This window comes from Cygnus olor, chromosome 2 (genome assembly GCF_009769625.2).
Source record: "Cygnus olor isolate bCygOlo1 chromosome 2, bCygOlo1.pri.v2, whole genome shotgun sequence".
Classification (NCBI taxonomy): domain Eukaryota; kingdom Metazoa; phylum Chordata; class Aves; order Anseriformes; family Anatidae; genus Cygnus; species Cygnus olor.
The window spans coordinates 8,836,203-8,859,429 of NC_049170.1; the positions used below are offsets into that span (position 1 = coordinate 8,836,203).

The following is a 23,227-nucleotide window of genomic DNA, read 5'->3' on the forward strand; positions in this document are numbered from 1 at the left end:
TTCCAGGGCCACGATGTCCTTCTTGTACTGAGGGGCCCAAAGCTGAGCACAGCACTCGAGGTGCAGCCTCACCAGAGCTGAGTACAGGGGAACAATCACCTCCCTGGTCCTGCCGGCTGCACTATTCCTGATACAGGCCAGGATGCTGTTGGCCTTCTTGGCCACCTGGGCACACTGCTGGCTCATGTTCAGGCGAGCATTGACCAACACCCCCACATCCTTTTCCTCTGCACAGCTTTCCAGCCACTCTGCCCCAAGCCTGTGGCGCTGCGTGGGGTTGTTGTGGCCAAAGTGCAGGACCCAGCACTTAGCCATGTTGAACCTCATCCCATTGGCCTCTGCCCATCGACCCATCCTGTCCAGGTCCCTCTGCAGGGCCTTCCTACCCTCTGACAGATTGACACTTCCCCCCAACTTGTTGTCATCTGCAAGCTTACTGAGGGTGCACTCAACTCCCTCATTCAAGTCATCAGTAAAGATATTAAAGAGGATGGGCCCCAACACTGACCCCTGGGGAACACCATTGGTGACCGGTCGCCAGCTGGATTTCACTTTGTTCACCACCACTCTCTGGGCACGGCCATCCAGCCAGTTTTTAACCCAGCACAGAGTGTACCTGTCCATGCCACGGGCTGCCAGCTTCTCCATGAGAATACTGTGGGAGACCATCTCAACGACCTTGACGAAATCAAGGTAGACTATGTCAACAGGCTTTCCCTCAACCACCTGGTCACCAGGCAGGTCACCCAGTCGTAGAAGGAGACGAGGTTGGTCAGGCAGGACCTGCCTTTCGTGAACCCATGCTGGCTGGGCCTGATCCCCTGGTTGTCTTGCATATGTTGTGTGATTGCATTAAAGATGATCTATTGCACAACCTTCCCTGGCACCAAGGTCATGCTGACAGGCCTGTAGTTCCCCAGATCCACCTTTCGGCCCTTCTTATAGATGGACGTCACATTAGCAAGTCTCCAGATATCTGGGACCTCTACGGATGACTGTGACTGTTGATAGATGTTGGAAAGCAGCTTGGCCCCACTGACTTGTGACAGTCCAGGTGGAGCAGCAGGCCCCTAACTGTTTCCACATGAACTGTGGGGGGTTTCTTCTGCTCCCTGTCCCAGACTTCTGGGTCAGGAGACTGAGTACCCCAAGGATACCTGGTCTGATCCTGTTGCGGGATCTATCACCACAGATCCCACAGCATAAATAAGCCCAACTTGACTCATGGCAGCAGTGCAAAGAAGCGTTCATGTCTCTCCCCTGCTTTCTCCAGAGTCCCTTTGGGAGCACAATCCTGAGGCTGACACTGCACACTGCTGCTGGAGCCTGCAGGGGCTGCTGGCAAGGCCTTCACACAGCTGTGACGCAGGTAATCTGCTACTGGGCTGGAGGGAGCTACAGATCTGACAGATGTTCACGTAACTCTCCGCTTCGATCAATACGGCCTGCTGGTCCGAAGTCAACTTTCCACGTAGTAAATAAACTGAGGTCACTGCATCCCCAGCCTGGTTAATCCACAACCCAGACAAGCCGTGCGTAGATAACAGAGAATTGATTTCCACAGCGCTATTGTAGACAAATGACTACAAACTGCCCATTCAACTCATGAGCTACAAGGGAAAATGAATGTCCTTATGATTATCTGTGATCATCAAAGTTTCTTAAGAAACAGAACAAAAAGATCCAAAACAAAAGATAATGAAGTGGCTTATTTATGGCATGACTTCTTGTTTGCTGATTTAAAAAGCAAAGCAATGCTACCACAGCAGATAGAGAAGTCTGAGCTGTCTCTCAGAACAGCATATCCAGTATCACTTGACACGGATTAAGGGCGAGCAGAGGGAAGTGAATTTCAACCAGCTTTGGATCCTCCCCCTTTCAGTCTTCTCAGGAGACAAAATAATATCTGGTGGTGTTAGCAGATGGACTAAATGGGGAAAGAAAACGGGAAGTCAGTTTGAAAGAGCCATGGCTCAGGCAGTTTGGGGAAAAAATATAAAAATTTGCTTAACAGCAGAAGAGGACACTAGCAACAATGCTACAGTAGCTAATCCAAGCATAAGTATTAAAGTTTGCCGCATTTTTTCTTGTTCTGTAGTTATGAGTTGATACCTACTACACAGGACTGTGGGCCTAAAAAGAAGTGTTATGTGTGCTAGATTCGAATAGAAAACTGAATTTTGCTTTTTGTTCTTTTAACTGGTTGAATCAAAGGATCTGTTCCAAATAGCAAATCCTGCTCTAGACAGAGTAGGATAAAGTGTTGTTTGCCTTCCTGATGCTGCCTATGCAATAAACTGCAAAGAAAACTGCAGGAGACAAGTCAGACAGGATTGGGGCTAATGGGAACAAAACTTTGTAAAAGGCTTGAAATAAAAATTTCATACCTCAGTAGAAATTCAAACTCTCCCAAAAGGTAGGATTGATCAACTTCACAGCTGTGGGTTAGTTGATAACAGGCTCCTAGGCTCCTGGCAGTTCAATATCACTTGAGCAGTAAAGAAGCCTTTGCAGCACTTTTGATAAACATCATTACCTCAAGTCTAGGTCCAAATTATTTTTCTAATGCTTGGTTTAAGCAGTACATTTCACCAAGCCATTTCTCCAGGGCAAAACTCCAATTGTACTTCCACCAGTCAGAAATATTCTCTGTTCTCCTTGCACTTCTGTCAGTCTTTTTTTTGTTGTTTTTTTTGTTTGTTTGTTTTGTTTTGTTTTGTTTTCAAGCTGAACAGCAGCCTTTTGAAAAGACTTAGTTGTTTGACGGGCAGTATTACATAAAATTATGTTTTTAATAGTGTTTTCAGCTGTTTTGTATCTGTTCCTGAAGAAAGGTTTATTGCAAAAGCAATGACACGCTCCACTGCTTGGGAAGAGCTAAAGACAAGCTACTCTGCAAGTTGGCTCCTCGCGAGGACTGTATTTGCAGAACAACCTTCTCCCAGCCCTCGTTTTCCCCCAGGAAATATATTGATGGACATATTTCATCCTGAACATGAAACAGCAGCAGGCATTATTTCTATGGAGAATCCCAAAATGTTATGCAGACAGGAACATTAAAGATATGCCAGTAATTCTTACAGTGTTTATGACACTGTTATCTCAAAGATCAGAGAAATTAATTGCTATTTGTAAAATATATGGTCAGTCTAATCTGAAACACTCATAGAAGACATATTGTCTTTGAAAATATTGTAAAATTCCTTTTCATTCATCTCAGCTTTTCATGAATGAATCTTTTTTCCCCATTGAAATGGATTGGTAAAGGGTATTTCCCAATACAAAGTTAAACCTTAATGACCTCCCTCAGCAAATTAGGCTGTGTACTTTAAACATGTGCTTAAAATTTTCCAGTGCAAATTTAACTTTTGCTCATGAAGAAAGTCATCAGGCAGTTAGACATTTCTGACGGACTGCCAATTCAAATATCAGACATTCATGACAAAATTTCTCTCGAGAATGGGCAAGACGCAGCTTTAGCAGATCCACGTAGGTGAGTAGGAGCAGAAAGGGACACATTCCTTTCTCAGCCTCATGAAAGCTTCTCTGATACTTAAACGAGCCTTGGTAATATCCCAAGACCAAACAAGAGGACAAATTCCACTTGCACAACTCAGATGAGAAATCACAGCAGTGTCAATGAAACACACACATAATTCAGGTCGGAAAGATTTGGCCAAATCTTTCAGCAGAACCAGACAGAAGCATTCAGAAAACACAGTGACGATGGATAAAGGTTTGATGGAGGGTGCGAAACGTCATAGGCTATTCACGCACACATCACCACCGTGATTAAACGCAGCACCCAGAGAAAAGGCGAGACATGAAGGAGGAGTGTATTTCCATGGGTGGCTGCCACGAGATGGGGATTAGATGCCGTTGCACTATTACTACAGTCTGTTCACATATAAGAAGCAGGAAAATCACTGCAGAGAAATAGGATTAGTACTAATCTCAAAATCACAAGGACGACTGTTTATATAGATTTAGTAAGTTAACAAGTATCGAGTGGGGGAAGGGAAGTGGTACCATTTTTAACCTCCCTTTTTAATGAAAAAAAAAAAAAAAAAAAAAAAAGATTTATTTGGCCTTGCTGCCTCCTCTGGTATTTGCTTTCCTACTTATCCTGTAACTTTAAAACCACTGACCAATCTTAACCTGGTTTTACAATTGCATAAAGGTCACTGAGTGAGTAAATTATAGGTGTTTTCAGAATAAAGGCAGCAGTGAAAAAGGCAGCATCATATGTGCTTTTTTATAAATTCCAGTAACACTTGACTCAGGGAAATAACACCATGTACTTGCAAGAACCTGCAAAGGAGCTTACAGCCCCAAAAGCAAGAAAAGTTAGTCGGTTTGCCATCAGTTGAAAGGCACAAGCTCACAGGAAACTCTTTGGTACAACATTTGTGGAATGGCTTGGTGGTTAACTGCAGAGACATTCTTTACAAACGGAGAAGACAAAACATCTCGTGGGGCTGTGAGGAGAGCTCCTCTGCAGCTGCTTATTCCCAAGCACCACGCAATCAGTATGTATGGATAAGAAGTAAATTAGATCAGAGAGGACTGAAAAGAGCAAACCAGTCAGTTTTATCTGGTTGCCGTCCCCATTCTGCTTCACAGAACGATTGCACAGAGAGATCTGTGAGCACAGGGTAGGGGCTGGCAACAGGAACGAGTATGCAGGAATAGAGATAGGGCTGACTAGCCAGTCAATAAATGCTTGCATAATCTGGGGTTCAATCCATATGTTGTAAAGTCAGACAAAAATCTAGAACCTGCAGGAAAGGACGAGGGTGAATGGAGGAGTGGATGGATGTAATGTGACAATAAAAGGCCTAAAACAGACTGGAAGTTTTACTTTGCACCAGAATAATTATCACTGAACCCAGTATGGTACCAGCCAGTGTGAGAGCATCACAGTTTGTGGAGTTGAAACTCTAAATCATTCCTATTTATTTCTTAAGGACAAGAATTAATAGCTGAACCTTGAAGAAAATACTGAGTGAGAATTTCAAACAAGAAGAAGAATATTTAATAAAATGAAACCCTCATATATTAAAGTTTTTTCTTAGACCTAAAGAAAGGCACTAAGCACATTCTGTGTTGTCCCCATAAGGCATGTATGAAGCAATGGCTCTTGGAGCCTATGCAATTCTTTCAAGACTAGGCAAGATAAATCAGTTCACAGTAAGCTCCGGGCTTTCCCAGCTGCAGCTATGTAGAAGTTGAGCTAGGATCAGGTTTATACGACACCTGAGTTGTGGAGCTCATTTTCACTTTTCCTTATTTCACAACCATTTTTATTATCCTTTGTACGAAGAAAGGCTCAATTATCTGTTAACAGTCCCTTCAGTCATGAGTGTTCATTATGATGTGTTCATGTATGTGTAGGTCTTTACAGTGTACTTTGTAGCTTTGCTAATGATAACACATGCAACAGTCACCTGGCAAGGTTTAAACATATTTATTATACATACAAATACACCTTCCGTGAGCATGAGGAACTTGCAATTTTCAAAACAGCTTTGGGCATTTGGACCCATTTATCTGGCCTTTGTGTTCACGCAGGAAATTTCTACATCTGTGGAAAACTCCCCCTTGGTGCTGAAGACAGACTGGTAAATAAGTGACTTGTTTCTCAACGCTCGGTGGAAGTTGAGCGCTTCTGAACATTGAAGTCAGCAAATGAAGCAGCTTCCCCCTTCGTGGCTGTAACCACAAGGCCTCCTGGCTGGAAAATAGTAGTCCGTCTGTAATTTGAAAGAAATATGGGCAGGACAGTTATTTATGCTGAACCCACTTTATATGGCGTGACCGTATGTTGTGGCCTCGTAGTTATCATTTTTATGTAAGCCTTTGCATTGCCAGGAGGGTGTAAAAGGCCACTGGTGTCAATAGGAATCAGGCCCTCTTTGTCTTCTGTGCATGCAAGCATAACATTGCAAATATTTACCCAATTAGACAGGTAGCTCCACCCAACTATGAGCAAACAAAAACAACTGCTCATAGCATTCCAGAGAAACAACACAGCGCGAGAACAAAGATTTCCACACACACAAACACAGGCAACCATCTAACCACAAAGCAGCAAAACCAGCAGATTTTTTTCGTGTTAAAAAATAGGGGGACGTTCTCTTCGATATCCATAAATCTTTGTGCTGATGATTCAGAAGTAGGAGCTGCTGCTTGATTTTTCCAGCTGAGATTCCCCCAGTGAATATGGGGAAAATAAATGCATATCCAGTCCAGCAGATGCCAAAGTTGGCTGATGAGAAGAATGACAGCTTCTAACCATGGGGCACAAAGCCCTTTTAGCTCCTAAAATGTGATACAGAGCTATTATAGCTTCTAAAATTGGATACAGAACCATCTTATCTTGGGCCATTTTGTACTTATGTCTGCTCTTTTCTCTGATGGGGGTGTAGTTCGTTATTCCTTGTGCTTGTTTCTCACTTGCCAGACGCGGGACACAAGAAACTAGTAACACCCAAGAGGCTCGTGCCTCTTTGCCACGAGGTCTTTTTGCAACCACAATTTCTGAGCTTCTGCAATAGATGTGAAGGCACCGATCTCATCTTCACTAATGGCACCAACCCCTGACCTTGTGAGGCAATGCACAAACAAACCTTACCACCAAGTTAAAGCTGGATGAGGTCTGGGCATACCAAGTACCCTGCATGATAGCGGGGTATGAACATATGGCCACCGTCTGACCTCAGAGCTCGAATCCATCCTTCATTTACTGCTGAATACAGAAAGCAAAAGCTTTCGCTGCAGTTGGAGGAACCAGGCACCTCCCAAGGCCAGTTCAAAGTCAGATCTCAGCAGCCCTGTGGAGGTACGAATTCACTCACTTGGCTGCCTGCAAAGGCAACTGCAAGGAACTGGGCTCGAACGGAGGCACTGCCATCAGGTGCGTTAATCCCAGCAGGCTGAGTGGGCGCGGTGCATGTTCCTACACCATGCACGCTGCTCTCCTGTGTTTTGAAATCCAGTAAGCCTGAAAAATACAGTGAAGCTGGTGGCGTGCCGCTCAGATCATTAACAAGATGAAATCTGCAGGATCCTAAGCTAGTTTTGGATTTACGATGACTCTGTTAGCAGTGTCTGGGAGAAAAAAAAAAAAAAAAAAAAAGGTAAAATTTACTATGGCATACAGCTGAAGCAGTCCTATAAGGACCAACCATACATTACAACAATAGCAGGAGTTACCTTAGCATATAATTATGTCCTTGAGTTTACATACAAGTGGCCTGATCTCATTATTACAAGTAAAGCGTGTCCTCTTATGAGTAAAAGCTGAAGGGTTTGGCTTTAAGTAAATGCATTTTTCAGCACATCCTGGCCTCAGCAGTTTCTAAACTATCGCCCCAGGCGAAATGGTAGGCTCCCCGCGTGCTGCACTTTTCTAACTTAAAGTTCAGTTCGGCAGCCTGAAAATATACCTGACAGCAATTCTCACCACCCAGGCAGAGTGCACTGCCTTTCAGATTACTGCTGATGTCATCACCGAAACAGGAATCTCAACATTTTGTCTGAAAAGGGGCAAAACAGTAGCACTATTTTGTCTGAAAAGTGTCTGAACGGTAGCACTAACCATGACGCAACAGGGAAGCCACATGTTCATATTACACCATGCAGTAATGTGTGCCCAAGTTCTCTCTCCGATGTTGTCTTTCCTCTCCATTGGTCTTCCTGGCTGTATCCTGAGATTTACATGGCTAAGCTTTTCCCAGCGCCCTGTTCAAAGGTAAGAGTGCTCTCTGAATATATGAGTCTACACTATGATGGGAGAAAAAATCAAACTTAATCACTCGTACTTCAAGGTGAGCTTAACTCTACATGTTCACACAGCCTGGAAGAGGCACTGGAAGTGTTCAGGCATCTCCTCGGGCTGCTTTCAGGTAGTTATAGTGAGTCCTTGATGAGCTATATATGTCTTTAATATATGTATTTCAAAATAAAATATATAAAATAAAATAAAATAAATAACACAATGTGAATGGACAGCACAATCCTATATGTAGAGCTCTAGAAGAAAGTGTTTCCCACACTTTAGCAGTAGCTCTAAAACTCTCGACCATTGTGGCCCAGAGTTTAAGGGCCATGAGGATGTAGATACATAACCACGGTGTGTGACACTGAGTCTGTGCTCGGTAGCTACAGCTCTGCTATTTACAGTTATTACTACAGTAAGGCCAGACAAGGAAGTGGCAGAGCAGAGGAGAGCTCATCTGATTCAGATCTTTCCTGTCTCATCAGGCACCAAGGCTGCAGCCAGCCCTCCTAGAAGGGAACAGTCCCTCTACCCATTTTAGTGACAAAAATGGGAAGGTTTCCACCACGAGATGGCAAAAAGTGCTGGAATTGTGTACCACAAGAAGAGGGAACTGTAAGGGGAACTTATTGCACATTGCAGTAATGTGCAATAATTTCCTTGAGGAAATTCTGTTTGCATTGTAGAAGGGAATGACCAAGCCCCAGGTCATTAAAGAAGTTAAAAACATTTGAGCTCACAACTAGCCATGGACAGGCTTGCACATACACCTTGGAGAAGCCCTTTTACAACACTTCATGTTTTATAAGGACCAGTGATAGAAATGTACTCCTCTGCGTTCTTCTCTGGGCAAATAATGTTCCCATCAAGAAATAATCTATATAAAAGGCAATGTTCCTTCTGGTTTTTTTGTTTGTTTGTTTGTTTTTTTTAACATCTGTTGTTTATTTCACCCGTGCTTTAGACTATCGTGACTCGGACTACTCATAAAAAACTGGATGTTCCCTCATGTGATGATTGACTAGCTGTTCATTTACAAGGGCAATACAGCCAATAATTTTGCTTTTAAGGAAACACACTCCTTATAGTGTCCTGCTTTTTATGCCACAGCTAATGTAAAAAACAAACAAACAAACCCACAGAATTCCAGCAATTTTTAACCACGCCTGGACAGAAGTGTTTGCAATGGTGAGTAACACTGCTCACACCAGCCTCATAAACCTGCTAATGCCATCAGAAATTTTTTGTACAGTATAACCAACAAATAGTATTTTTTTTCCTAATGAAGCTTAGATCAAACCACCATGTTGACTATTAAGCCTGAACTCACTGAACTAGCTGCTCCATAAATACGCAGGAGGACGGTGATGAATGAAGTTGAAACAAAGACGCTGTCTTTGTGTCAGGACAGAGGTTCATTGACAGTGAGTCAGTGCCCACAGCTGCATGTGGGATGTTGATTAGCTAATTATATGATAGTTGTTACATGAATTTATAGACACTTGAAGACTGCAGCCTACATATAATTGTTCTTTCTGTTTTGTTCTGGGAGAAACACAGCTAGAGAAACGTCTGCAACTAAACAAAAAAACTTCAATTAACATTTGTCATATGCCCGATACGATATTATTAACTGCACAAAGAAATGGCTTTGTTAGGATATCTTAGGGTTTAATTTCCATGTTAAGACTCCAACTTGAGTTTGTCACCCTCAGATTATATACAAGCAGCCGAGTTTTTAAGTTCTGCTCACTGCGGATGACTCATGTTATTATATACTAACCACCAACACACTTTGCTTTACCCCTTTGTTTTACACGCCTGAAGTGTTCTGGCTGGGGTTCGTCTTGTCACCAGTCCATACTTTTTGCATACTGCTTATTGTACCATGTAATCACTCCCTGTACTTCTCCTTTTAGCTTTTAACGAGATCCTGCACTGGGACTTGGGCAATTTCACAAACCTGTGCTACACAATTCTGCAGGCACCACGTTACTGCGGTCCTGGGATCTCTGAGGAAGCATCGCGCAACCCGCAGGCTTCGGTGAAGATTCCTGACAATTCACCCAACTACGGCTGAAGAGAGCCGACAAAGCAAAGAACTCAGTTTGATCAACTGCAGCCCGTGTCAAAAGATTTTTGGAACTAGTGAGCATAAAGTTGGCATCAGGGATCAAACAATGCATGCCACTAAATCCCTTTATGGAGACACGAGAGATTAAGGTTTAGGTTATGACCGGGCAAGTTCCTTTTCTCTGTATCAATCGGAGAAAGCCTGAAAGGTGAATAAAAATCCAAAAAGTCCCCAGTGAAGCAGAGGACGAGCAGCGCTGGGGATAATACATCTCGTTCAGCAGCAGCGGAAACTGGTTATTTCTGTGATTCTCTACCGCTGCCTTCTGAGATTGTATCAGCAGCCAGCTCAGGTTTTGGTCTATTGTGAACAGGGAGGAAAACAAAATGCCCTAGTATTCGGTAGTGACCTATCCAAAGTTTCCTGCTTAAGAGGCCCACGACACAGTCTTTGTGAGACATGCGGGTTGTCAGATTTCAGAAATGTCACAGCTTAATGCAGAAAGCAGGAAAGAGCAGGTGAAATCATTTCTGTAATTTACGTAATGATGCTGAGTACTTCCAGAGTCTGCTGCCTTTGCTAAGGAAAGAGATAAAAATAGCTGTCATTAATCTCACAGAGACACCTGAGCACTTCTTTCCAGAAATAACCGCTAAGCATAACATTTCGGGCATTAATCAAAGCTTGCAGAGGCCTAACACTTTTTAGGAAAAGGAAATCCAAGACATTATGACTATAAAGCAATGCAATCATAATGGGGCACTTAACCATTCTAAGCAGGTAAATTCATGAAAAATATGCTTGGGGATAGTTCTCAACTAGTGTACATTCGTATTGCTTCCACTGGTTTTAGCAAAGCTGCAGCAAGTTTTACCATCTCAGAAGCTGGTCTCTGCTGTCTGAAAGAAGCCTGGAAGAAAAAAAAAAAAAAAAAAAGTTAGAAAAAGATACTGCAGAAGGTAGCAAAGGAGACATACCCATGAGGAAAGGAAAACACAGGATAAAAAATGCTTAAAAGGTTCTTTCAGGAAAGATAACTAGCAAATGTCTACAGCACAAGGGAACATGAACTCTGCCCAGATGGGTAGGACTTAGGGAAAAAAAAATACAGAAAGATATCTTTTTGATTAAAGTAGAAATGTAGCACAAGCAAGGATGAATTAGTATTTGTTTCCCTTAGGTCAACTCCAAAAGAAATTTCTTACAAAGACAGGTCATTTTATCTCAGATCTGCAGTCCTGTTGATAAATCTTGAAGTGATTCAAGAAGAAAATTTCCCAGGGAATGAACTCTAGCCCTCATTTAGAGTTGCTGAAGGTATTGCTTAGTGTTCCAGGAATATACATAAATCGCCTGTGTCAATTCAAAACGAGTACACGGTTGCCATGAAGGGAAGTGATAAGTCTGCATGTGATTTCCTGGAACAAATCAAATGTTTCTGCAGAGGAACTCATAAGTGCTGACAATACAGTAAGGCTGTCTTCTCTGAAAATAGTTAACTTAAACTTACAGTGCAGGTCCACTGGGTCAGAAAAAAAAAAAAATGAAGGAAAGGAAATGAATGGTGTAATGCAAAACACAGTTCTGCATTGCCATGTGAGCTACTCATGAGGCTAAGAAACAAGCAAAACTCCAGCTGCACTAACACAAGAACACTTGGTGAGGCAGGAAGAAGGAAAAGGGATATTCTTCCAGGATGAAAACCAGCAACTCTGAATTAACTGGCACAACCACATTTTGCTGGTGTATGTGGCAGAATGCTGGTATGTGCCATTTCACGACGACAAAACCAAACTGGCAGCGTATGTGCAGAAGGCAGCTCCTCAGTCAGCTCCTCAGTCACCTCTTAACCAACATTATAGCCACTTCAGAAACGATGGATGGAAAAGGTGTGAGATTTCTGGAATGAAAGAAATTTTCTATTTATTGACAGTTCAACTTACTTGAAGTTAGAGGAAGAAAGACTAAAGTAAACCTATACTGTAAAACTGAATATAGTTATGCATGCTCAAAATTCAAATTAATGGGGACTTCTGAACTAGCTAAAAACATTACCAATCTTGTTCAACATCTCAAAAAATCTGACAGAAGAATCAAGATAACTTTAGCATATGAGAGTAAAACCAAAACTGCTTCGGTACACTATGGGGATAAAACAGAAATAGAAAGTGAACATCTACAGAGCCACATACAGAGTCGGCATATGTGGCAGTCCAGCAGTAAGGACTAAGAGGTGGAACTGGTCTGATCCCAAGCTGGTCACTATTCAGAGAACAACATTAGTCTCTTCTATGACTTCTAGCAGTGGCACTAACAATTTATACAGCTCAAAGACAGTACAGAACCTAGTCCAAAAGGCATGTTGCTCAGTAGGCTCAGCAATCCTATGGCTCTGTATACCAGCTGGGATAGATGAAAGATCAGAAGGGATAGCCATACACTAGACGAATTTTTCACTTTATCATACACAAGGGATGTCCTTCTTTTCATATGATTTATTGACATTTGTTATATTGCACACAACAACGAAACACAACTGGGTTGAACTAGGACCAAGGGCTACGAAGCTGGTGAAGGGCCTGGGACACAAGTCCTGTGAGGAGCGGCTGAGGGAGCTGGGGGTGTTTGGTCTGGAGGAGGCTCAGGGGAGACCTCATTGCTCTCTACAGCTACCTGAAAGGAAGGTGTGGGGAGCTGGGGGTCAGCCTCTTCTCACAGGTAACTAGTGATAGGATTAGAGGGAATGGCCTCAAGTTGTGCCAGGGGAGGTTCAGGTTGGAAATGAGGAGACATTTCTTCTCAGAAAGAGCAGTCAGGCATTGGGACGGGTTGCCCAGGGAGGCGGTGGAGTCACCGTCCCTGGGGGTGTTCAAGGAAAGGTTGGACATGGTGCTTAGGGACATGGCTTAGTGGTGACACTGGTGGTAGGGGGATGGTTGGACCAGGTGATCTTGGAGGGCTTTTCCAACCCTAACGAATCTATGATTCTGTGATTGTGTATTTCATGTATTTTATCATTCTGTTATGCTTCTATGATTCTGTGATTACACGATTATTTTGCCCTTCAGCTCCCCTCAGGCGCCTCACCGCCCGCCACCCTCCCGTTGCCGCCTCAGCGCTGAGGTAACGCTCCCCCCTCCCCCCTCCCCCCACCATGAGGTAACGCCTGACGCGCGCTCCCGCGGCGGGGCGGGGCGGGGCGGCAGGGAGGAGCGGGGCGGCGGGGCCGCGCGCGGGGCGGGTGGTGTGTCCCGCACGTCATATCAGCCGCCCGCCCGCCATTGGCTGCGCCCGCCTCACCCGACGCCGCCGGGCTGAGCGCGCGACTCCCGCGCTCGGCGAGCTCGCGCCGCGGCCCCGCCCACCGCCGCCACCCCCCCTTCCTCTTTAGCCACGCCCCCTCCCCTTTAGCCACGCCCCTCCGCCGCGGGGCGGGGCGGCGGCTGCGGCGGGGCCCGGCGCTGCCCCCGGCCGCCGGTAGGTCGGCGGCGCCTGACGTGACCGCGGCGGCCGGCGGTTATAAACCCGAGCGCCGGGAGCGGGACGGCGGTGGGGGCGGTCTCTGTCCTCGTCCCGTCCGTCGCGGGCTGAGGCTAGGCGGCGGGGGCCTGAGGTGAGAGAGAGCGGCGGTGGGAAGAGGGAGGGGGGCCGGTCGTGACAGGAGCTGGGGGCTCCAGGGGCCGGTTGTGACAGGAATGGGGGGTCGGAGCCTCAGAGCTGTGGGTCCTGACAGGAACGGGAGCCCCCCGGCCCCGATAGAAGCCCCTCGGGCCAGATCCTGACAGGAATGGGAGGCCCCCGGCCCCAAGGGGAGCCCACCGGGCCAGATCCTGACAGGAACGGGAGCCCACCGTCCCTAACGGTAGCCCGCCGGGCTTAACCCTGACAGGAATGGGAGCCCCCCTGTGCCCTGACAGGACCCCCCCGGTCCTGATTCTGACAGGAATGGCAGCCCCCCGGCCCTAACCAGAGTTCCCCAGGGCCTGATCCTGACAGGAATGGGAGCCCCTTGGGCCCTGACAGGAGCCCCCGGTCACAATGGGAGCCCCCCGGGCCCGATCCTGACAGGAATAGGGGCCCCCCGCCCCAATGGGAGCCCCCTGGGCCCGACCCTGACAGGAATTGGAGCCCCTGGCCCTAAGAGTAGCCCGCCAGGCTCAACCCTGACATAAATGGGAGCCCCCCGGCCCTGAAAGCAGCCCCCTGGGCCGGGCCCTGACAGGAATGGGAGCCCACCAGCCGCAACGGGAGCCTCCCGGGCCCCATCCTGACAGGAACGGGAGCCCCCATCCCAGTGGAGTGAGTATCTTTGTCCTCCCGCCGGTCTCCTGCTGCCTCCAGGCCCAGCTCCTTCCCCTCCTGCCACATCTCCTCACGGCTCGCCCCGTAGCACGGTGCTCGTCTTCAGGCTTGTTATAACCGGTTGTTTTCCCGCTCGCGTTGCAGGGCTGCCGGCGAGGCCGATGCCCAGGCTGGAGAGCTGCGCCTGGAGCTGTTCGTGCGCTGCCAGGGGGAGGCACAAAACGCAGCCAGGCGACGCGGCCACCAAGGCGGATGAGATGCTGAGCTCCGGAGGCCCCTCGCAGGCGTCGGTGGGACACGGGGCGCGGAGCCCCGGCGGTGCCGGCGGCGGTGCAGGCAGCACCCTGAACTGGAGCCGGCACCTGGTGCAGCGGAGCGTGGTCCTCTTCGTGGTGGGCGCTTTCATGGCGCTGGTGCTGAACTTGCTGCAGGTGCAGAGGAACGTGACGCTGTTCCCCGAGGAGGTCATCGCCACGCTCTTCTCCTCCGCCTGGTGGGTGCCCCCGTGCTGCGGGACGGCGGCAGGTGAGCGGCACGCGTCGGGGCTGACTCATTTTTCTGTATATGTCTGGATTTTAATTGTTTGCGGGTTATTTTGGGAGGTGTGTGCGCCTCCCGCCCACCGTGGGGAGGGCAGCCAGCGCAGCTCGCCGTGCCCTGACCCCAACACTGTGCCCCAACCTCGTGGCCGCTCCCCACAACACGAAACCGCCTCGATTTGGGTATTTTGGGGTTTATTTCCCCCCACCCCCCCCCGACCCCGAAGCACGCCGCAAGCAGCAGCAGGCGCGGCGCGTTCCCGCGACGGCAACAGCAGCGCCCGCGCGCCTCCGCTTGGCCCCGCCCCCCTCGGGCCGCCATTGGCTGCCGCCGAACTGGTGAGTGGCGGGCGGCGCTCGCCATTGGCTGCGGGCGCGAACAGGCCAGGGGCGGGGCCGAAAACAAGGAAGTCACGTGCGGAGGGGCAGCCGCGGCCGCAGGACGGGCACCGCGGAGCCGCGCCGGGCTTGGAGCGGGCCGGCGGCGTTGTGCCTGGCCGCCTGCTGGCACCGGTAAACCCCGACGCGATGCCTTTTTGGGGGTTGGAGCGCCGACAGTTCAGGTCAAGAGAAACAACGCCGTTGTGACCACGGCTTGTGTTAAAAGTGCTTTCACAGCGCTTTCCTAGCTATTTTTAAATGCAGCGGTGTTGAGCAAGATTGATAAGCTCCATGCTAAGTGCCACGAGATAGGCTGTAATGAGGCTTCTGATAGTCCTGTCATGCTTGGATTATCTCTGGCATGTAGCTGTTATCTTAAGGTAAAAGTCCTGGCAACTGGCACCAAGAAGTGAGGCTTTCAGTATCAGTTCCGTTAACTTACAGTAGTATCTCCTGTAACTCTTTTCATATGGAATTGACTTTTCTTAGGAGTCTAAGGAGAAAAACAGAGTAGGGAAGGAAACAAACATCCTAAACAATTAAAGCTCACTGTCTAATCAGGGTTTGTGACAATACATGGAGTTGCAATCCTTAAAAGAATGAAACAAGTGTCCAGCAACTGAGCACACTAACCTTTTCCCTTCTGCAACCATTTCTTGTAAGGCTGAGAAAAGGCTATAAGCAGGTAAAACTCTGGCTAACAGTGTGAGTAGATACTTCTCACTGACACAGGACTGATGGCAGTTTTTTCCTTAAGTTCTGCCCTGCCTCTATTTGATATCCAAATTCATTTAATTTGGATAGGAGCATAGGCTGCCTTACAGTCCAGAAGAAGGGGGGAAAGCAGCTCTGCCAAGAAACTTTGTAGTCCAAGCAAATAGTAATTCAGGGCCTGATTCACAGGCAGTAAATCAAGTTTGTAAAAGGAGCTGTTCTGCACATGAGCAATAAAGGTATAATCCATTCCTCACTATAATTAAGCTTTTTTTTTTTATTTACTGGTATAAAGCAAGCATCTACTCAGGCTGGGAAATGATACTTCCTCATGGGGGGAAAAAAAGAGCTAGAAGTCAGGTACTTCACACTATGTATCTCTGCTATAAAGGTCCAAACAGAATATTGCTTGAAAAAGTCTTTGTTTTTTTTTCATTTCTAAAGCTTGGGGAGGTGGGGTGGGAATACTAACAACTGTTTTCTTCATCCTGCCTCCAGTAGTATGGTAGGCACCTCACTACTAGGAGGCTTTATCAAGCACTTACTTGCCAAACTAATATTTAATAATAATGAAATAATCACAGTATAATGGTTAGTATAAGTGGTCTTGCTTCTCTTGCAGCTGTCGTTGGCCTGCTGTACCCCTGCATTGACAGCCACCTGGGGGAACCACACAAGTTCAAAAGAGAGTGGGCCAGCGTAATGCGATGCATAGCAGTTTTCGTTGGCATTAATCATGCAAGTGCTGTATCCTTCAACTAGTTGATGTTGTTGCTTGATGTACTTAGTGTATTGCTATGAAACAGGCTCTTCCACTCGTGCCTGGGAGAATTACAAAGGTAATGATAATGCTATTGGCAGAGGCAGACTTCTGAGACCTGCAATACAGTGCAATATCTACTTTAAGACAGATGACATAGTTAACTTAATAGTAGTTACGGGGTTCTGGGATGGAGAAGGGCCAGACATCATTGTATGGCTGGTGTAGCTGAGTGTAACAGGGTAACGTGTTATTTTAATCTGTACGTGTTCTCTATGTAATAGCTAACACAATTAACTAGTGAGATCCACTAAAATCTTCAGTAAGAGTGTTGTTTGTGCTGAATGGTGATGGCTTGGGCAGAAAACTTAAAGTCAGCAAGAGCTGTAATTGCTCAGCAGGTCTGAAAGGCAGATCCCTACCATTTTGTATCTAGAAATACAAAATCATGCTCACTTTCAGTTTGAGTAGGATGTGTGCAGACTTAAAAGGATTGTCCTTAACATCTTTTTTCCAGAAATTAGACTTTGCAAACAATGTCCAGCTGTCCCTGACTCTAGCAGCCTTATCGCTGGGTCTCTGGTGGACATTTGATCGTTCAAGAAGTGGTCTCGGACTTGGAATTACGATAGCCTTTGTAGCAACTCTGATAACTCAGTTCCTTGTATATAATGGTGTTTATCAGTAAGTTACACTTTAAAATAGTATTTAAACTCTCTTGTCTTAATTAAAGCAGGGGGTGCACAGATATTGTAAACTACTTGTTAACATATTTGGTGTGTTCTTATAAGGCATCTTATATGTCTAAGGCAGCTAATTGTCATGCTGTTCTAAATGATGACATGGAGCATGGAGGGGAGGAGGGTAGACTGAGCTGTTGTCCCTTCACCATACACCCCAACAAACCAAACATCTCCTGACTTGGTATATCACCAACCAAGGAGAGAAGAATTTCTAAACCTTGCTGGCAAGGACATTGGCTAGTTAAAGCTTGTAAGTTAAGAGACTTAATTTGGTCTCCCTATTTCTGCTCCTATGTTTCTGTGTTGGTTGGGTCTGGTGAGAAACTTAGAGCATCTTGTTAACAGTATGTGAAGTGATGATAACATGATAATACATTTTCTCATTTATTTCCTTTTGTTTATTAGGTATACATCCCCAGATTTTCTTTACATTCGTTCTTGGCTTCCGTGTATATTTTTCTCAGGAGGTGTGACTGTAGGAAACATAGGACGCCAGCTGGCTATGGTAACTACTGTATAATTAGCATTTCCTTTTAGCAGTCCAAATAACTTCTGTCATTGTTACTCCAAGAACAAACTATGCCTTTAAGGGTATGACTCACAGATCGGGAGATTAATACCTATCTTCCCAAGAGCTGAAATGTAAACATGCAACCTGTGTTACCAGTGGAGTGGGAATTTTCTTAGCAAGTGTTTGGGTATGTTCTGCGTGAAACTTTTTTCCAGCAAGAGCCTAAATGAGACTTGAATCAGTAGACCAGATCCAGTCAGAATCTTAGGTATCTTTCTATCAGTAGCTTGACTTAACATCTAAGGTAGCTAGCAAGTTGAAAGACAGGTAGGCTTGTTCTAATTGCTCATGCAGTAAAGCACTTATGTTCTTTCTGGTCATTTAACATGTAGTTCCAGTATCACTCCATAAATGTGTTGCTGTAGTGGAAGTTATCTCACTTGCTAGGTCCTTAAGTAGTAATTTCCTTGTAGGGTACTTAACAGTAAACCTGGCGCTGTGCATGAGCTTTAGGTCTGGTTGTCAAATGCAGTCAGACACTGATGGATAGTAATAATTAATACTGTATCAATTTAACTTCTTTTCCTACATAACTCCTTTATATTCCGGAAAGCATTCAACCATTCTACTTCCTTAAGTAGTTTAGGTGCCTTTCCTTTTCACTGAAGGAGGGGCCTTGATGTCTATCCATTAGGAGCTCCTGAAATACAAGTCTCCAAAGCTGTTTAGGAAAGGGGAAAGCTGTTTTTAGGGACTGAACTACAAATGAGCAAAAAGGTCAGTCTGCAGCTAGCTGTCTTGTCTAGAACAGGCTTTCTGTCCCTTCTGCCTAACCTTTCTAACCCAGGGCATAGACACTCATGTATTTCAGATGTGGATGGTCAGAACTCGATACAGCAGATGGAGTGGCTTGCAGCCAAGCTGGGGGAAAAAGCCATGTTGCTCGACCACCACTGATTAATTTACATAGTTGATTCTCAGTTTCGCTAAATTAATAGTAATCTCTTGTAGAGAAGACTTCTTTTTTTAAAAAAAGAAGTGTTGGCAAGTCTACCTGATTTTAATATTTTCTTCTAAAAATTATTTCCTGATATAACTTGGTATCAAGCCAGATTTCCCAGGACCTTAGTCACAATCTTAAAATTTCAGTCAATTTTGGTTTGCTCTGTCATTCTTTAAAATACAAGTTCACTACTTCCACTTCAAATCCCAGCAGGATGTGCAATCTGCATGTGCTTTTTTTCCCTTAGGACTAAGTGTATGGGGGAGAGAGGTAGAATTTCTTAAATAAAATATATTAGTAACTTATTAGTAACTTTCTCCCTCTCAGCTTGATGAAACCCAACATTTAATAGTTTGATTTCTGAAGAGAAGGTGAAGGTGCTGCTGCAGCTCTTGCTGCATGTTGCCACCTAAAGTTGCTCCTTCATTACCCATCAGTTGGATTAGATGGAGGGCAGTACATCTTGAGTTGTAACCATCATTCTCAGCGTCTGGCAAACTAGGGTTGTCTTTAGAACATGGCCCTCACGAATATTTGTTTGCTACTGCTTGGGGGTTGCAGAACTGTGAACACATTGAATACCTGGGGCCATTTTCATTTTCTCAAGAGAATTAAAATAGAGCTTGTAGTAAATTTTCAATAAAAGTTGTTTAAATGCTTTCTTACATTGATGTACTAGGGTTTCACACTAGAAAAGGAGCTTAGGAGGAAATGAGCAAGTCTATCTGTTACTAGGCTTTGCAGGGAAAATCCAGTAATTTTTGCTCGAAGTCAGCTTGAAAGAGGGCCATTAAAAATGAAACATATCTATTAAGTGAGTGCTGTGCATCACCTGCAAATAAATAGACTGAGATAGGGAGGAAGGCTGAAGAAGTCTTATTAATCTATCTACCAAGCCCGATGCTTTTTATCAAATGAACAAATTGGGGCAGCACAGAACCACGGTGACGCTTCTGTCCACAGTTATGGAGTACATCCTCGTTGGGCTTTTACAAAAAGTCATGTCTGCTAGGTCACTGTCAATTTGACTAAATAGTCAACTAACTTTAGTTATTGAAAATATTGCATAACATAGTAACTTCTTATATGTTGTTAAAATATAACATACTTTTTGTTATTTTTTTAATCCATAGGGTATTCCAGAGAAACCACACAATGACTAAATCCTTGGAGGAGAGAGCATGGTGCCAGCATGAAAGCAACATTGAGAAGACATGCTCCTGTTTTAAATTGAAGATTATTTAGAAAAAATAATCTCTCTATGGGCTCACTGCAGAAATGACTTGTGGAAAAAAAAAATTAATCCACTCTTAGAATAGCCAAGTGAAATTAACTGCTTATCTTGAAATCTTACCCTGATTTACTGCATAAGCATTTGCATATGGCTGTTCTGTGGAAGAGTTTAACACCAAGTTGAATACAAGCATTCAGGCTAAGTGGCAGTTTTCCAAGTATTAGATTCCAGTGTAAGTTATTGAAGCAGCTGCCACTTTTTAAAGCCTTGAAACAGAAATTTAATTACAAGCGCCTGTATCAGTGCCCAAAGGAAGTAGATCGATGGTGCTTAACAATGATGAAGTATGGTTTAATAGGAATAGTATTTATCCAAATCTTTAAAAAAAAAAAAAAAAATAGGGTTATTTAAAAATAAGAGTGATCAAAACAGATTAAAAGCATTGCACTAATGCTTTTAGAAGTCTTATGAAGGAATCATGACCTTACCTGTAATGCTGCATTAAGTTTGACTTTGGCAATGGAGGGAGTTCAAGGGACGGAAAGCTTGAAGTCACCTGGCTTGGAAATTTCTAAATTACTTCAGTACAATAGGTGAACGCTGGAGACAATCTTGTTCCAACATGAACTTTATCAAGAAATTTTAGCTTGAGCAAATCTTATTCTGGCCCAATTCAGTAGGAAATTTAAGTGTTTGTAAGTATTCCTGCTTAAAAGTATGCTCGTGCTTCAGTGTCTCACCAAAGAAAGCCTTCAGGTGTCTTTAAATGTGTGGTGTCACTGAAGATACCTGCATTGCAGGTGCCTGTGGTTAGTGAGGATGTGGCCCCAACTCCTCGGAAGATCTGCAGTTTCCTCCTACAGCTGTTTTTGATCTTGCATCTGTTTGAGTGAGGGTTTTGACTAAAAACATTGGAAACAGAAGCAAGCCTAAAATGTGACTTAAACTGCATGTGAAGAATTTTGAACAGCTTGTTTTCTTAGTTCAGTTTATAAAAGAGATCACTGCTTGTTTTTTTCACAACCCTATAGAACTTGCAATCTGTGATTGCCATGTGTAAAAAAAGAAAGAGAAAAGTGCTTATGTCACTACATTAAACGTTTGGTGTTTCTTAATACATAGTTGTGTGAGCACAATGTATTCGTTTGATAGCTTAGACCACAGTAGACCTAAATAGCAAGTATTAGGTCTTAAAATTGAAGTGCAATGTACAGTAAAAATCTGAGCCTTGTATTCTCTGACATAGCGATCATTTCTTATGACAGATTAAAGAGAAGAAGGTTCTGAGTTCATTTCAATGCTGCATGGAGTCAAATGGAGCAATAATTTATTTAACTAGTAATAGTAAAGCTAGTTTTGTTGTACCTTTCATCAAGCCCAAATTTTTAGAAATACTCCAATTTTGTGGTTATGGTGTACTTGTAAACTTTTATGCATTTGCCTTTTTGTATTCTACATTTTTCGTGTGTGTTTGTTTCCACTCTTACATGGGTTCTGATATAATTAGAGGCATCTGTTAAAGACTGACCCGTCAAAAAAGATGTTGAGGCAAGGTAGCAGCATCCTGGCTGTTCTCACTCTTCTACGGGAATGCTATAACTGCTGCTTGTGCTTCTGTATAGGAGGAAGAGATTAGCACAAAGATGATATTACAAAACAGCCCCCAATTCTAATCTTGCTTTGGTGTGAATTAAGAGTAATTTCACTGGCATAAGATCCTTTTCTCAAATGCTTAAAACCTAAAAATATAATCACATCAGGATTGGATCAGCTCAGATACTTTGTGTGCTACCTGCTGGAGGGACAATTTTGCAACCATCTTAAAACCATTTCCAAAACTTCATAAAACTGGATATAAGATGACTGATCTCTACATATATTTGATTGATAAAGAAATATTTAAGATTTATTTGTAAAGCCTGAAGCTAGATCTGTATGTGTTAAAAATAATGCAGCCAAAAAATGTAAGTCAAAAGTTCATTTTTTGCCAATACTTAGAGGTACCTGAACCAAAGTGATTTAAGTTTGGAAGAGGTGGGACGGGAGTGAAGAAAATTTGCACTATTCTGAATTTGAACACTTAAATTCTCATTCTTACTGATAAGTTTTCATTGGTGTGTTTGGTTTTACACTTTTTTTACTATTAAAGTTTTACGATCAAGTCACGTTTGCCATGGATTCTCTGTATTCACATTATGCAGGAATCTTTCTTGAAAAGGACAGTTGTTATGGTTGCATAACTAACAGTCAGTCATGCATACTCAGTGGTATTAAAAAAGAAAATAATAATCCTAAACTGAATCTGTAAGATTAACTTTTAGAAGGGTTTCCAGCGTGGGTTATAGGGTTGAAGAAAAACAGTCTTGCTAGTTTGCCAACTGACATAAGTATGCGTTACTGCTACGTGACCTAGGGTACAGAACGCTATTACTATTGTCCTCCAAGATGCTGAAGTTCATAATCTGAAATAAAATACGGAGAGTGCAGGGTAAACATGCTACTTTCAGCTTGGTTGTCTGCAGTGATGAATTATTGAATGCCAAAGCATCTTAGAGGGCACGCAGCAAGGAGGAATAAGCACAGCTGGTAAGGCTTGGCACTGCTAGGACTTGCATCATTTGATTTAGGAAAGATAACGTCTTGCTAATTTAAAAATATCTTGATTTTACTTTATTTAAATATACTTATTTGGGGCTTCTAGAAGCTGCTGTGTTTGTAGGGGAAGCAGTAGAATGGTTTTGTGATCAATCTTTGTCCACTTCACTGCAGTCTTGGTTTAGCTTGAGCAGCCTTCATGATGAGGTTTTTAACGGCTTTGGCTTAGCCAGCCTGCCTTCCGTTTGACGTAACTGTGCTGCACGCCAGCTGAAGCAGTAGCCAACATCTCCGGTCTGAGGATGGCCCAGATCCTCCAGGTGCGTTGCTTTCCCTCAAACTCTGCTTGAGCTTTGCCAGAAGGAATTAAAAAACATGCACAAAAAGATTTGGGATGTAGCCTGGTCTTGGAGAGCTAGGACATCTGACTGATGGTCTCCCTTTGAGACTGGGAAGTGTGCCCAAAGTTTCTACATGAAAAATATATATATATATGTATGTATCAGTCTTGCCAAAAAGTGTGATGATTTGACCTGTGTTTAGTTCCTGCACGCTCATTCTGTGGGTTATTCAGCCTTTGGTTTTAAGCGT

At 44.3% G+C, this 23,227-nt stretch overlaps 1 protein-coding gene across 1 annotated transcript; it reads left to right on the forward strand.

Annotated features, from left to right (window-relative positions):
• The first annotated feature begins 13,288 nt into the window (after positions 1–13,288).
• INSIG1 (insulin induced gene 1) lies at positions 13,289–22,202 on the forward strand. Its single transcript, XM_040547899.1, has 6 exons — positions 13,289–13,467; positions 14,301–14,681; positions 16,413–16,537; positions 17,068–17,234; positions 17,699–17,798; positions 19,941–22,202. The coding sequence occupies exons 2-6, from the start codon at positions 14,318–14,320 to the stop codon at positions 19,968–19,970; spliced, it is 786 nt and encodes a 261-aa protein (XP_040403833.1). The 5' UTR covers positions 13,289–13,467; positions 14,301–14,317; the 3' UTR covers positions 19,971–22,202.
• The last annotated feature ends 1,025 nt before the right edge of the window (positions 22,203–23,227 follow it).